Below are 17,980 nucleotides of genomic sequence, written 5' to 3' on the forward strand. Positions count from 1 at the left end.
GTCGTCAACAGTTGATATTCGACATGTCAGTAGAAATACTAATACCCCGAAAACCTTTAGGTAAAATTATAATCAACTGTTTACAGAAAACCTCATACAAACATAAGAGAATATGTCTTTCAAAAAGAATCTGTAAGCAGATAATAAACTTTCAATGGTATATTTCAACGAAGTGTAAATTAAAACCGTGTCTTAGATTTGTCATATCTTAAGGACAAATTATTGGTATTGGAGAAAATGATTAGTAATTACTACTTCAGATAAAATGACCATCATACTACATCATAATTATTTCAAATCAGACCTACTCGGAATACAGACCTACTCGGAATGTCTCTATGGATACAGACCTACTCGGAATGTCTCGGTCAATTAGGGGCGATAGTCGACAATAGAACACTTAACCGGAAATAGTTAATTCTCCATGAGAGACATACTCGTGCAAAACGGCTGCCCTATTATAACATACATGAAAGAAGAGTTAAAGGGTGAACCTTTTGATTGCTTTTAGATTGTTGAAAATTCTCATGACACCGAATGAACAGTTTACTATTTAAATAGGCAATTGGAATTAAAAAAAAATTACTTAAAATTTTTTTTGAATATAAAAACAAACTTTATTTTGTGATGGTAGAAAAATCTAGCTGACAGATTTTATTATCTGTCTTTACAACGTTAGAAAACACTAATGATACAGCATGTATCTATCTGAGTAAAATGATAGATAGTAGCTGTATGTAAATACGAGTATAAAGCATTAATAACAATTGCATGTACCTTGACCAACTTTCTCAACAGTAATTTATCATTTTGGCATAACCAAGGATTTGTTCCGTCCAAAAATAAAACCTAGGTATTTTTTCAGTACGGCTTCTGTGTTTGTTTTATTAGATATCTATGAAATATTTCTACACGGCAAACCACAATCCAATTCCATCAAATAGAATAATAACATGTGAACTTTTCTTTCACTTTTGTATGATAGCCGTCTGTTGAAAAAATAATAAAAAGCCAATTGTTTTCTCTGGTGAAGACCTGTCGGTATCATCGTCAATTACAGAAGCAAATCAAAATACATATTTAATATTTGTATTAAAACATAAATGTCTGGTCTTGTATTGACTGTGCGGTTAATGCAACACTAATTTTAATAATTTAGGAGGGGGCATTTCAGTAACTTATCTTATTCCATGATAAAGCATGATAAATTCAAGATGTTCGATATATAACGTTTATTGACATTTTGAAATGAAGGCTGTTCGTAAAAGTCAATATTTTTTATTTCAAACCTTTCATACATCATTATCTTTTTTTTACTAATTTAAACATTTTTCTAAATAATAGAGTAAAGTAGCACGAGAAGATGCGATGTACTTATTTCTACTGATACAAATTATATAATTGTGCAACGTCTTCCAGTCAATCAATTAGGATTCTCGAAGATTATTGAGACAGCTCAAAAAAAAGTCAAGTAATATTCTATTTGGCAATGGCTGTATAAATCATGTTATAACACACTTTTGATATAAGTTATTATAATATGAAAATAAGAAGATGTGGTATAATTGCCAATGAGACAACTCTTAACACGAGACCAAAATGACAGAGTATTTAACAACTATAGGTCACGTACCGCCGTTAACAATTATCAATGCATGTACCGCATATTCAGTTATAAAAGCCCCGAAATGACAAGTGCTCTTAACCAGACAAAATAGACTGCAACCATGCTTTTGAATGATCAGTTGAAAAGATATATAATAACCGTTTTAAACATTTTTTTAAGAAAAAAACTTTTGCTATATTAATTATACCAAACAGTTTCAATTTCACAATTTAAAGGTTAAAAGTAATTGGAAATTTCTGGAATTTAAAGGTTAAACACATTGTGTACTAACAAATTTGCTCTTTGCATTATAGCAACTCATTGTAAATGAAAATTCATGTCCCTCCTAAGGGAGACAACCCACACAAATGGATTACTAATTACAGGTTCAATTACAAAACTTGCAAAACAGACTACCGAGTTAACATTTATTATTTCTTAGCTTGCTGATATAAATCAATTTCTTTTGTCATAATCATGTTTGAAAATAACAAGATTGTCAATAAACATATAACTAACGTACGTATATTGTCGGGAAATTTGATATTTATTTGTATAATAACAAAGTATCTTTAGAAAACAGAGAAGCACGACAGCAATGGTCAAGCTTGTCTTCTTTTACTAACGAGTTCCACTAAATTTTCTATTTATGACAACCTTCAAGTCAATATTTATAATTAGAAATTATCTTTGGTTAAATGCAAACCGCGAAAAGGATCGTAATATAATAGTACATCGTTCATTCAAAATAAGGGAACAATTTAAGTATGCCTAGTATTTCTTTTTTTATTAAGATCGGCTAGTTAAATTCATGAATGTATTTAAAGGAGGATACCCCAAATCTAATTTGTATTATTTGTTTCTCCACTAAACAAGCGTCGTTCAGAAGATGAGATGAGACTCGGAGTCAAAATAATGCGATGTCTACAAACATTTACTTTGTAAACTAGCACGTTTAAAATCCTGTTCAGTGTCGGTTTAGTTTAAAGCAGATAATCATGTAATATTTGCCACTGGATATTTAAAAAAAAACATGTCATCTTCATTGTCACCAGCCTTTCATTCGTACGAATTTTTACAATTTAGATAAACAGTATTCTTAAATCTTGGTTTTTCTTATGAGGACAATGAAAAATGACTGTATGTACATATAAAAAGATGTGGTATGAGTGCAAAGGTGACAACTCTACATCCAAGTCACAATTTGTAAAATAAACCATTATAGGTCAACGTACGGTCATACCACATCTTCTTTTTTATATTCGACAAGGATCCTTGGCTGACACCGAACAGCAAGATTAAAAATGCCCCAACAATGACTAGTGTCAAACCATTCAAACGGGAAAACCAACGGTCGAATCTTTATATATATATACATAAAAAACGAAAAACGAGAAACACTTATGAACCGCATGAACAAACAACAACCACTGAACATGTGCATGTATGAGACCCTTGATGTGGGTTCACAGCATTAAGAATTAAAAAAGGAGCAAAATATACACAATGGACAACAATGGGCAAAATTTAAGAATAAAGAAAATTGCTTTAAAAATGAATGAAATAACCGAACCCTCGAGTATTTACTTCGGTTTTATATGCTATAATTCTTGTGTTTTAAACAGTGATTATATTGGCCTATGTGTAGGGCCCTTTGTCTCACTTTTAATTCTGGTACATAAATTAATAAATCCTAGATATTTTATACTGTCTATATATATCATACTGAGTTTACAGACAAAGATATAATTTATACTTTAAGCAAATATTATAAACCCTGGTTATGAGAATTGTCTTTGGTTAAATGCAAACCGCGAAAAGGAACGTAATATAATAGTACATCGTTCATTCAAAATAAGGGAACAATTTAAGTATGCCTTTCAAGCTGAAACAACTTTTATATTCCGAGACAGAGTTTTTGACAGCTGTTACTGTCTATAAAACCACACAATCTTTTAGAGTGGCTACAATGAAGTCTATCAAAAACTACATTTTCATAAGTTAACTTTTTTTGTTTTATAAATAAACTTGTAATTATTCATTTGACTGTTGTGTTAATGCTGTTATATTTTGTTATTTTGTTTGACCCACATCATGTACTTATATATTAGCAAACATAAAATAATAATTGTTTTTCATTTTTTTTAACGTTTGCTATGCAGGAATATTCCCATTATATTGATTTTAATTTTTGTCACGAAAATAATTGTAATTTATATCTTTAATGTTTATTTTTTGTCAGAAACCATACTTGTAAAATTTACTACAAATAAAGTAAAGGGATAAAATGATATTTAATTTGTCTAGAGATATTTACGACCTTGGAGAACATGAGATAAGAGTTCAGACATTTAAATACTTTATATGAATGAGATTAGATGAATATATCTTCATTTTTATATGTGTTTTATGACTAAATTTTAATACGGTACTTTTCACTGCATTTAAAACTTCAGTGTTGTGCAGCATTAACCGAATGTTTAATGGTATATGGTTATTAATTTTATATAAATCAAACATTGTGCTATATTGAATTGTATAGAATACGATCAGAGAAGCCTGCTTTATCATGATGTAGCTTGAAAACAACAAAATTGTCATTAAATGTACTACTTTGAAAATATACATCGAAGATCTCCATTCTGACACGAAAAACACATTCCTTGTTAGTTATTTGATTATTTAATAATAACCCTTATAATCCGTTTGGTAGTTATAAGCGGGTTGTAAGATCACTTGATTTGCTTCTTATAAGGCAGATTGTCACTATTAAAGTTTCCTTGTACAAGTTTTGTTTTGATAGAAAAGTTTTTAAAGTTTTGATAGATTTTTCTAATAATGAGAATCGTCAAAGAAAACTTAAAATTCTACTTTGATGGAGAAAATATATCTCAGCCAACTTTTCTTGAAACTTGGATGAACTTTCACGGGCATTATCCAATCAAAGTGTAGTTTTTCTTTGACCAAGTTTTTGATTACATACTAGATAGGACCAACCAATGACTTGGACAAAATTTACAGGTTGATTTGATATTGATAGTTGGCCTTAAAAATAAACGTATCACTTTTTACCTTGTCAAAGAAACATTTGATAGTAACAACTGGCTTGAAAATAGATGTAACTGAGAACACTAAATTTTCCTAATTCTAATATTAAGCTCGAACCTACCATTTATCAAAAACTCGGTATCGCCATAGTGTCAAGGGAAGGCTTTGTAGGAGAAACGAAGAAGTTCTACTCAGTTAAAAAAACACCCCCATCAAGTAGTAAAATATTTCATATGTGACAAAATCTTTTAATTTGGAGGGTATTGGTACATTTTGTATTTGCCGGAAATACAGAGGAGGTTTTATTACAATTAAGACAAATACACGTTTTGTATTGTATGCCATTGTTTTTGTTTTTACTAATAATATATTGGAAGTACTAATACAAATTGATTTCCCCTTTTTGTCAGGAATGATAATGGGAGTTTTTAACGACCTTGTCTGGCTGTACAGCCCTCGCACGGTTGGGAATATGGGTGTTGGATTCTTTATATACAGACTAAGACTTTAATACTACCATGATCAAGCACATTTTGTCAGGAATGTTGGTTTTGAATTGTTTATATATACAGACTAGGACTTTAATACATTTGCTTTTTTGCACATGTCACACTTACTTGCATATTTATTCCCGATCTTTTCCGGAAGAACTCGTACACTGTTAGGCTCTGATTTATCAAAGAGATGTTTATCGTACGTGAAAGTATCCTTCAAGTTATTACTTTTCGGGTTTAACCTTAACCGGCTAACAATAGTAGATCCAAGTAAATACCAATACCCGTACATTATTCCAACATCGGTACGTTCTGTTATCAGAAAGATTTTATTCCACTTCAATTTATTTATTAATCTTATTGTTGCAATTGCAACAGAATCAAAGCTTGCCGGCATAATTCGTGTAAGAGTCGGATATTCCTTCTTGCGATTACTCTTGAAATCATCTGCAAATCCTCCGGCACTTATGATAGGAATTTTCCAAAATGGAGCATAACGCGCAACCGGCGATAAACTGTAGTCACATACAGGTCCGAAAAATACGTGTGTACCCGTATTCATCGCGCGAAATGCTTCTATTGGCGCATTCACCATGTCACAGTTAGTATCAACATAAGTTTCGTTTATTTCAATAAATGGTAAATAATGTTTACTTTGAACTTTTTCTATTCCAATTTCAATAGCCGGTCTAATTTTCATAGTTGAAAATAATCTAGATTCTGGTAAACTAGGAACCATTATAGTTAAATTTATTGTCGTTATCGATATTACTCTCTCAAAATGAATAAAAACACAAATTAAATCCAACACTATTATTTTGCTCCACATGATGACAATTTGATCCTTGAACTTATTATGATACTGTGAAAGAATCTCTTCCTCGTGAAGCAAATTAAAACCTACTTTTATTGTCCCTCTTTCACAACTGAACAATTCATATAGTTTTAAACTACACTTGAAATATTTGAAATATAATGCATATACTTTATTTTTTATATTGAAGATATATCCGTGTCAAACAATTAAATATCTAAAACTTACTTCACCGAGACTATACTCCGTATATTCATTCCAATTATTTACATGCTTCACAAAACCACCAAATCAACGTCCTTAAAACGTTTATATCAGCCTATAAACTTTTACAAGTAAACGCTTATGAATGACCGTTGTCTTAATGGAAAACTAAACTCAGCTCAATTTCGGTAAGAGAATGATGGATTATTCGCAATTAAATGCTTACTGAGAAAGAACTAATCGGTCTTCTATTCCAATAATCTCAAATGATTATAGCCTCTAACAAACACAAAAAGAAACTCAAAGTCCTGGAAAACTATTTCAGAATATAACACTCAAGCGTTATACTCTTTACATATCTATGTTTGTTTTGCCCTTACGCGTTTTCTAATGTGCAGACGTTTTAACTCCACCTCTTTCCTCATCTAAGTAACTGAGAAACATACAACTATTACAATCATTTATAAATGCACAGATTGGTTTTTGCCAGATGTGAATCGGACTGCAGTTTTACGGTTATAGGATAAATATCTTCACTTGATCAGTCATTGAGTAGTTCATCACTACGACTATATTTATCCAATTCATGAAATAATAATCCCAAACTATCGAAATGGTGTTGTGGTTTACTATATCACAGAACATTTGTATCTATAAATCACTGGACAAGTGTTTTGTCCTGCCACTGAATATTCCAAGAATGCGATAATATTGAATCATATTACGGAAAACATTTAGAATATGTTTATTTAATAATTAAGTTTACCAGAAGAAAAAAAATCGCACACATTTCTGTTATTTTTTTCACGAGGAAATATTCATACCATAACTGAATATCAAAAGATGCATGAATTTAATGAAACTATGAAAGTATATTCCCTATCAGTACAATTTAATAAATTGATAATAACTCCATTCAATATAATATAAAAATCACAGAAATTTCCCTGTCGTTATGTATGAAGAATTCTTCTTTAATTCAAGTAGCGGTTACGAGGTGTTAAACACAATGTCAACAATTATCACTGTAAATCTCGCTGTAAATCTCGCCATGTTTGTCAATTTACTGTCAATGTGTATTCAAACAGTTCACATTGTACGTCGGTTTATAAAAAGTATACACCAGGTTTTCTGAGTAAATAGAAAGTCACTGATCCAAACTTAACTAAGAATTAAGCAAATCACATTTTCTGTGTCGTATGATTAACGGTGCTTTTCTATAGTGACTTCCACGTTTGTGGAAAACGTAAGTGTTTATCTTATCAAGCAAAGATCATATTCATTAAAACACAAGAATGACGACGATTTTTTAATGAGTAGATTGCAGAAGTCAAATATTTACACGGTGCTTTTTGTGTAAAGGTGAAAATATTTACACAGTGTTATTTTACTGCAAAGGTGAAGCTAGTATCACGTTTGAGTATTTGATTAAAAAGATTAATCAATTTATCTTACAACTAGTTTCGTTTGTTGTACATTTCGTTATATTGACTACAGATGTTAATCAAGTCTCTATTGTTTCCTAAGTTGACGAAAAGTGCAGAGGGTACCCGAAAAGGTTTGGCACACATAAAACCTGTGTTAAATAATAATCGGTCGTAGTTTTTAATTAACCACAAATTCGTCACTACCGTGGTGTCAAATTAAGTATCTAAAAGTCCTTCGTTATTTATTTTTGCACTTAAGATATGAAAGCATAAATTTGCTTATTGTATAAGAAAACTACTTTAAAAAAGTATCGATTGTGGGAAAATATGTGTACTTGTAGTCAAATAAATACCACTAAAGACCAACATGAAGATGGCATTTAAAACCTATATATTTCCTCAATCAAATAATCGTATATAAATTCTCTAAATCAGATAATCGTATATAAATTCTCTAAATCAGATAATCGTATATAAATTCTCTAAATCAGATAATCATATTTGTTTGATCAGCTTCTTCTTGTCTAATAAGCAATTCAGATTTTGTTTCTGATTAATATATTCACGCTCATGTTTTGAATTTTACAATGGAATGTTCACATTTTGTCACATGTAACCACTCTTGCTTAGGTCATTGATTTTATTATTTTAACACTTTAAAGGTGAAATGCTATCCTTCTCAGAATATTTTTTATATCAATTTCTTTCTTATTGTAATATCGTGCTAATATAATTGGGACACGTTTCTTCCTGTATGAAATTTTCACTGGTTTCAGGTTGTAATTTCAAATATCAAATGCTTATTTTATAATATACACGAGTAAGACAAATACTCTTTGGAATCAAATCTTTGGTCTATTGAGAGTATCAAACTTAACACAAGAATACGAGTAATTGTCTTACTTTCCCTTTTTATGTTTCTTCTGGTCTAATCAATAACCAAACATTAAAATATCCAATAATTGCAATGATTATATGTCTAAGACCATTCTAAGTTTTATCTTGTGTGTCCGATCCTTTTGTCATGCATTCTTTCGTCAATAAAATATGTTTTAAGTAATACATGCAAGTAGCTTTTGCAATTCATTCATCAATTAAGATGCACATATCAAAATTCGAACAGAGTAAATATATGGTATGATATGCAATATATTATCAAATCCCGACGGTTTAAATAGATATCTTCTTTCATACACGATATGCTTTTATCGCGACACATGCAATCAGTATAATAGATGGTATGTATCTTACAGGATTTCATGTCAAAGACGATCTACTCCTGTCATTTTAATAAATACCTCAATCCTCGGTTTATACTTTTATCAATAACTAATACATTTTATCATATAACATTGGTTCAATATGTCAAGTCCAACTGTTGCCTTACAAGATGGGTATTAATGTCTGTCTACCCACAAACACTATTATTTAAATATAAAACATATTTCTAGAGATAATTGTCAAAAAGGCTTATTCTATTTTTCACTATAACTGCTGTTAAAAAAGTTGTTTCAATAATTTGCAAGTATGAATAACCCACTAGAGTTATAATTTCTTCTTATCACTAAAATAAATTTTCACTTTTTATCCAATCAGAACATAGATATTTGTCTGGAAAATTGTTTTCTTTCATTCACTATTGCTGCAGAAAAAAGCAAATTAGGGTTTCCAAAGTTCTTAGGTTCTTTTTATTTAAACACTTCTGTTTTGTAATTGTTGAGCAAGATGTTTCTATATGTGAACTATGAATGATGCTGACAAAATTCTTGGCTATTATTATCCGATTGAATGGAGGAGAATAAATGACGGATATTTGTTCATTCTTATTGAGCAATATTTATATTCGTTGTCCGATATCAATCATTCGAGTACACCTTTTGTTGTAACGTTATACATCACTCGAACTATCGACTACAATTAAACGAAAACAGATAAAGAAATTCAGAATTCTGTGATAGTTCAGCAACTTCCACCTAGACAGATGCGAGACAAAAACATAAACAATCTGCATTTTTGTACCGTTGTTATACATTTTGTAAGCACATAGGGAACCGTGCCCAATTCACTGATAAAACGCATTTTTTGCCATGATTACAATTTCCAGAATTGTGTGTCAGCTATCATCATGCATGAATGCACCAGTGTTTAGATCAACAACGTTTGCAATTAAGTACGCCTTCCTAATAAAATGAAAGACTCGTCCCTTTTCAAAGATTGCAATTTCAATTTTCTTGCTTTTCCTGTGTAAAAGTAAATATAGACGTCTAGAGCTTTCAAAAGTCTTGGAATTCACAATTTTCATCTTAGTTTTAATCACGTAAAAGAAACATTGTTCATAGAAAGGATATTCACTGAAGCGTGATGCAATAAAGTCCTTTGCTCCGAGACAATGGAATTCCAGTATATTGCTATTGGGTTATATTGCAGTTCAATTTGGCATAACTATTTTACTTGTAGAAAGTAGATGCTATGTAGCACAAATACAAGCATTGTCAATAATACTCCGTGAAAAAATTTCATATATCGTTTTAATTTTAAGTGCTTACTTTTACGGGTTAAACGACGTCTGAGTTAATTAGCTTGATGTGACTGCATCGTGCCAAAGTTATATTTCTGTACAATACACAGGTCAATACGCACATGCATATTAGTAGAAAAAAAATTTCAGTCGAAATTCCAAGATATTTTGATATCTTCGGATTGATCATCATATTTATCCGCCATTACGTGTCATCTCGGACATTTTTTTTCTCAATCAATAAGAAAATATTAAGTGTCAAACATTTCCATTTCTCGATAAATAATTCAACTTGCAATTTTAATCCTAATTGAAGTTTTTCTTTTGAAAAGATTGTTTTAATTTCTGTCAACTACACCATGTATGAACATAACAATTTATGATGTATTCCCCTTGCTACCTAACAAGTTTAATTAAATTCTAATCAGCCAATGTAAAAATTCAATGCTTTTTAAAAGGATTATACATCATGATTGATCACGTGTTAGTTAAAGAATCAAACATTTTCTATTTCCATAAAAATCGAATTTCCTCGGCTCTCTTTTGAACCATTTACTACGACGTCGATTTTGTTTGAAATCTATATGTATATGTATCCGACGACATAAAATAATGATCCCTTTACATAATCTTTACCACTATAAAATAAATGATCCTTTCAACAAAGAAAAACAAAATGGCATAAAGACACTCTATAAAGTACATTTGCACAAATGAAAGACCAGTATACATGCAAAAAGGTCCATATCGCAATAACATAATGGCGGGATGAACACATACCGAGCCACGCCAAAAGTATATTATCAAAAATGGACTAAACAGTAAATTTTAAAGATATATCAAGACAAATAGAAAATACACTATTATGCGCAATTAAGACGAAAACAACGTAAGTACATACAATTTATACTCCAAGACAATCATGTATTATTTGGTAAGTATACTGAATATTTATCAACAAGGTCGTGATACCTTCCGAAGAAAGTTTATAGAAAAAAGACGAGACATATTTTGACATTACGCTGGTTTTTTGACTTTCTGCTTAGACATTGGGGACATTTTATGAATCTGAGTAGCAACTGAAAGCTCTTGAATACCGAATGAATTGGAAAATGTATTTCCCATATGCAGGTGAAGTTGGTATATTGCTGCTATAGCGAGGAATTTTATAATTTCAAAATTAAAATCGTCTCGTTTGTAACCCAGATTTGATTTCTCTGAATCGATTTATGACTTGTGAACACCGGTATACTACTGTTGCCTACATTTGTTATATATAATAATACTGAGAATACTGCTTATGTCAAATTCAGTGTATAAAGATTAATAAAATGCGGCGATGTTTGCTGTTTCTTTTATTCCTAGTTCTGGTGCATATATTTTTTTAGAACCAAGTTTGAATTCTTACTGGAACGAAATTCCTAAATATATCTAAAAGTGAAATTAAGTGCCTGGCTTCTTTGATATTCTTGTTCTGACAAGTGTCTGACGGAACTCTGATTCATAAGAAAATAAGAATATACTGTCTAGTTAAAAACTTCTCGAATAATAAATGTAATGTTAAAGTTGACTTCATGACTAAATCTCACTGAGCCTCCACAAAAAGTAATCTTTCCACGGAATTATAACAATTCCTTCACCGTTTTAATCTCATATTACATCGTAACATTACTTTTATGTCAAACCCATCATTCAAAAACAAACAAATAGTTAATGATAATCAAATTATCCCACAATGCATCACCCTTACAAAACAGAAGCAGTATTTACGTTCAAACGGTTAGGGTTTTTATTTAAACAGTCGGATCAATTTTGTAATCAATGTAGCCCTAATATCCATTTTATTTTATATTATTTTCAATTAGTACAATTATCTAGGGAAATGAGACTTTCCTGTTGTTCATATTTAGAAATAGTTTCAATTTCCTTATGAAGAGTAAAAACCATTTCATATGTCAAACAATAAAGGCAGAATATGATGCGAAATGTATTGGTTTCATTATGAGTGTCTGGGTTTTTACAGCACGTGGTATTTAGCAGATTTTGTTTTTAGATGAATGGTTTTATATCTTTCAATTATTTTAGATGCATCATACAAATATTGCATGCAGTGGTTCACATATACTGATTTGTGTTGGTTTGACATTAGTTTCTGAGATACGGAAACAGAAGACTTAAAATTGAGTATCCGATTAGAATGGAATTTATATTTTACGTTTGGTAGCATTTAAAGAGGAACTTAAACCGATTATGGTGAACTTCATCCGAATGATTAATAAAGGGGTAATACTGAATTTAAGAAAAAAAACACCTTTACCAAAAGAGTAACCAGTTACTGCAATCTGAGATTTAGTTTTAGTTTGTAACCTGGATTTGGTTTCTCTCGGTCCATTATTGACGTTTGAACACCCGTATTCTACTTTTGCCTTTATTTGACCAATGGTACCCGGTGTACTTTATAATTTTCTAAATATACCGTGCTTATGATGTATAGTGTGTTATTGTACACTATTTATACACCTACTAGTTAACTACCATCATACTCATACAGCTAGTAGGAACCAGGTGGAACTGAACTTTTATCACCCGTTATTGTAAACCAGATGAAGTTTTGTGACTATGCCTTGTGGCTTGTGAGAAAATGTCTCGAAATTTTTATGGTATAAAGATAATTTCAAATATATAAATCTTCGGACCACAGGCATTAAGCACATGTCATACAGAATAACCAAATGAGACTTGATGTTGCATTTCAATAATGATATAAGCGTCACTGATGAGTCTTATGTAGACGAAACGCGCGTCTGACGTACTAAATTATAATCCTGGTACCTTTGATAACTATATAATTGTAAATGTAATTGGTTGAATTTTTTTTTAAATTGGGCGGTAGTATAGTGAGCAAATCTTGAGAATATTTGTTTTCTATATTCGAGAGGTTGAGTTTTTATTTAGAGACCACTTGTTATGTTTATTTACCACGTTTAAGGAGTATTTTTAAATATATAAATATAAACATACAACTAAAACAAACGTCTATTTCCTTTACTTGATTCAAAAAATATATTCAATTTTTTTTTAACTTTTGAAACAGTCATGCAATTCATCTTGTTTACGAATGTGGTCAAATAAAAAGTTTCGTTTTTAGATATTAAAAATATTGCAAAACAACACAGTAAAATAATGTCACTGTCAATGATGAAGTTTTCAATCGCTTTATTTCTTTTTTCTATTATAGTAATTGATTAAAATTGATTTACAATTTTTCAATGGTAAATATAATATTCAAATACAAGATGGAGTTACAATCCTATCGCTACTTGCACTTTCCACAACCAATTAAACTCCATTCACACGACACAATAAAATCGATTTGACAACAATACCGGCTTGCATTCACACATATTCCGGTTTAAATGCGTATTTATGAATCCGGAGGCAAACCCCTTGAGGTAGGTAGTCGGACATCAGATTTCAACTAACTTAGGTTTTGAGTCTCGAATAAATATACTTGAGAACGCAAACGCCTATTCTAATCTAATACATATCCATGCTCATACCAACTATTTTACTAATGTTTGGCGCCATAAATCACGTGCATCCATAATTCATTAAATAATAGAATCACGTAATTATACCAACTGAATTTCAATCATATATGATTAATCATAATATCCGATTTGAATCTAGCATACGTTATAACAAGGTGTTATTCAACGCTTTTTTTGCTGGTATACAACTTCATTTCAATGGGGATATGATCGTGGGAAAATATCATTCCAAAAAACTTTTTCGAGAAAGAAATAACCAACTACCCTTGTTTGATTTTATGTTAAAAGTTTTTGCAAATATGCGTAGTCATGGCTGTCAATAACTATTTTGGTAACTGTCATTGACTGCAGCGGTATATTTAGAATCTATGTAAGTAGTGACAACTTCATCTGTTTCAATAACTAACCATTAATACGATTTTGTATTTGTTTTATTTTCTCTAATGGGGCTATGATAGTGTTTTGCTGGTCTAGTTCAACGATTCAAGCAATATTAATTCATTAGCCTATAGATATAAAAGGACACTTTGTTCTAGCTTTATTTAGTTTATCATCACAATTACAACTTACAAATGGCATTCTATATTTTTTTCTAACTCGATTAATGTTCAAACTAGCATTTCCAATTTTGGCTTTTTATTTTTGTTAGAAAAATAAACATCTAAAAAAGTTTAATAAGTAACAAGATTTCAAAGAAAAAATGCAATTTGTACTTATTTAATGTGTTTTTTAACTGTTGATAAGAATTCAGTTTAGTTCTTTTTCATTTATGATTAGTCGTTCAGTTTTGAGTTAAAACGTAAACAACTGATTTATTAATTCACTGGCATTCGAAACTACCTTAAGACATCTAATAACACTCAAATTACAAAAGGCAACGAGCTGATAATGTTTAAAAACCAAATGAGACCTGCAACAACACCAAAAGAGATTTTACAAACTGATGAAAAACACCCAAAAGCCAAATTAATGCATATATACATATTGAAAAAGATCAATTAATTGATAAAATAATTCATCATTAAGATTTCTGACAGCCAGAACTCTGATACTGAATTTCGAAGCATAGGTTGTTGCTTCCAGTGACATATGCAGTGGCCTTGGTATTGTAAATATGCTTTTGTTAACCTAAATTGTATGACTAATATATAAATCAATGAATTAATCTAAATTTGAACGCATAACTACAAATATAACAAGGGAAACAAATCGTTTTGTGAAGCCGTAATTCACTGTTAATAGCTTCATCAAGTCCGCTCACTTGTGATCCCTAGGAACGTTTCTTCAACCTTCAAGACAAGTCAGAGCCGTACTGAAGTCGGAGTCTCAAAGCATATTAAATACAATAATACCTAGCCAGCCGTACTGAAGTCGGAGTCTCAAAGCATATTAAATACAATAATACCTAGCCAGCCGTACTGAAGTCGGAGTCTCAAAGCCTATTAAATACAACAATGCCATTGGAATGCACACGGTCCAGGTATCTACATATTGTTGGCTCAACCAAAACAGTTTATAGGTTTCAATGGGATTTACTGCAAGAGTAAATTCTATTTATAATTTCCACAATAGATAGACGAAGAATTCGAAGAAATACGAAAAGGAACATTCTAAATATAACATCTATTTATTGATGTTAAGGAATTGAATTAAACTATTTTTTACAGTTCTTTGAATAACATTACTCAAAAAAATTTCAGACGATATACAACTTCCATGGAATAAGACGCAGATGCAGTAGACGTGAAGCTTGTTTGATAACTAAAAGACTTTTTTTCTCAATCGATTTAAGAATTTCGGACAGCGGTATACTACTGTTGCCTTTATTCAGAGGACAACCTTCAGTCTCCAATTTTGAAGAAATTCAGCTGTCTTTAGCACAATACTTAAACCTGCAAGTTGTCCATCTAATATGAATAAATGTGGCTAAAACATCAAAGATATACCTTCAAAGTCATTATTTATTTGTGCAAGAAGTCTACAAAAACACAATTGAAAATGAATTTTGAGATTAAAACTCAACATCAGTTGATGTTGTATTTAGGAAAAAAGCCATTTATTAACAAAAAGAAAAGGAAATCATGCCCCCGTCAATAGATTAATGGCCAATGCCTATAGAGTTGACTGGTTTGCAGAATAAGATTAGTGCATGGATTAAACTATTGCAATGTTTTAGCTATCGCTCCTTCCGCGTCATTTCAATTAACATCGACAGTTCGATTAAATTACTCTAAAACCAATGTTACAAAATCTATTGCTTAATCTTTATGGCGGGAATAATTGCAATAAATGAGCTGACAGGTTCAGGAGTTAGTAACCTTATCATTGCTGACAATTTATTAGGTTCCATTCTACCATGGAAAATAGTATCATATTCTAGAGGGTCAAGATAGGATATCCTAACACTACATCGTATTCTACAGGGTCGAGATAGGGTAATAAAACACTTCATCAATTGTATTTTGATCAAACCAAGCTTATGATGTAATTCGCTAGACGCGCGTTTCGTCTACATACGACTCATCAGCGACGCTCAGATCAAAATAGTTATAAAGTCAAACAAGTACAAAGGTGAAGGGATCGAACATTCCAAAACGTTGTGCAAAATACGGCTAAGGTAAATTAAACACGTGAAAGTAAAAAGATTTGAAGTGAAAAACCAGAAACCCTAAGATGAAAAAAAGGTCGAAAAACTATACAGAAAAGTTGAGACTAAGGAATATAAAAAAGGCAACAGTAGTATACTGGTATTCAAACGTCATAAATCGATTGAGAGAAAAACAAATCCTGGTTACAAAACAAATCCGAGGGAAAAACCTCAACTATGAAAGGGTTACAAAGAAACAACAGAAACACAGAAATGCAACAAAAACAAACGCCAACACACATAGAAACGAACTATTTGATAACACCAGACATATTCCTGACTTTGTACAGGAGATTGTAAGAAAAAATTAACCTGATTTAATGGCTAGCCAAACCTCCAGCTGTATGACAATGTAAAAAGAATAACACTAAAACACTATGTGACAAAAATACAGCACGAACATATAAGTCCCAACAAAAAGAATTATGATAACAAAAGAATTACTCATTATATGGAAGTGTGGTTTTTTTCACAAGTAAACTAGGACATACACCTTTTTTTAATTTCAAAACCTCAAAAGTCAATTTTACAGCCGATGCTTGGTGAAGATTGCAAAAATTTCAAACTGTAAATACAGAAACATAACAAGATGTCAGAATTGCGACCTTAAAACACAAAACATCTATTGGTTTATATATGGTCCTCAGAAATAGACAACTGTTTATGCTATATTTTCGAGGGGAATATCAAATTGAATAAAAGAAAGAAATGTGGGAATATATGATCTGCATTGATCGTAGACGTAAATACACAATCACAAGAAAGAGACCAACAGAGCCATACATACGAAATACAAGAAAATGACCTCAAGAGTCATACATACGTTACAAAACGTGACGTACCACAAACACCGAGCAAGAGACATTGTTTATATCAATGCAAATCAATCATGGAGCCCCACAGACTGTTTTGATTCTATTAGATAAATTCACAAACACTATAACATTTGACCCAAGAGAATCAAGATATTAATTTCTGATAGAGAAGGTAATTAATAAACCCATCTATGAATATTGACCATTATAACTTGAAAATGAGTGAAGAAGTCTAGTCTTTCACTTATGGTCTTTAACTTGAGGCAGAATTAATATAAATGGCAATTTGCACACACAAAATCAAGCTGTTGCTATGGAAACAAGAACATTTAGGATATAGGCCAATCTCGAAAAAACATGTCGTTAAAATATGGTTAGCTTTGTAAATTTTGTCATTCAGTGCACCATTACGTCGCAGGCGACACACTAAAAAAAACCGGGAGATCTATGAGGTGCACTTTTTAAAGGGAGAAAAAAAGCCAGAAGAGCAACACACCCGATCCTACATACCATGAGTTTAATTCATAAATTTTATGATTCGACCGTAAAATATTTTATATTCAATATGTTTATTTTGTAAATCGCTCCGTTAGATTTGTTTTAATAAAACTTGTGTTTAATGGTAAAGTGGAGAATGTTTAGCAGTGAATGATCCTCCATTTAATTTACATGTCAAACATTATTAGAAAACGTTTGGATCGCGCAATTTATGTCATCATCAAAGTGTCTTGATATTGGTTGATTCAATATCTGTATCTGCAGTGAGGCACGGGTAGGGTTTATTCTTGATATTCCCAAAAGCTGATCGTCGGTTTTAGACATGTTTGAATGTATATCAACATTTAAATCATCATAT

General features: G+C 31.1%; 1 protein-coding gene across 16 annotated transcripts in view; it reads right to left on the minus strand.

Annotated features, from left to right (window-relative positions):
• Positions 1–17,980, minus strand: part of LOC139495139 (atrial natriuretic peptide receptor 1-like) — a 440,175-nt gene that overhangs the window by 163,526 nt on the left and 258,669 nt on the right. Inside the window, exon 1 of one of the 16 annotated variants that reach the window (XM_071283318.1) lies at positions 5,272–7,558. The exons of 14 other annotated variants lie outside the window; for them this stretch is intronic. In XM_071283318.1, coding sequence (XP_071139419.1) covers positions 5,272–5,977 — 706 coding nt within the window. In that variant the 5' untranslated portion in view covers positions 5,978–7,558. Of the gene's footprint in view, positions 1–5,271; positions 7,559–17,980 lie in introns of those variants that run through there. One more of the 16 variants, XM_071283303.1, reaches the window with a different exon arrangement.

This window comes from Mytilus edulis, chromosome 11 (assembly GCF_963676685.1).
Source record: "Mytilus edulis chromosome 11, xbMytEdul2.2, whole genome shotgun sequence".
Taxonomy (NCBI): Eukaryota; Metazoa; Mollusca; class Bivalvia; order Mytilida; family Mytilidae; genus Mytilus; species Mytilus edulis.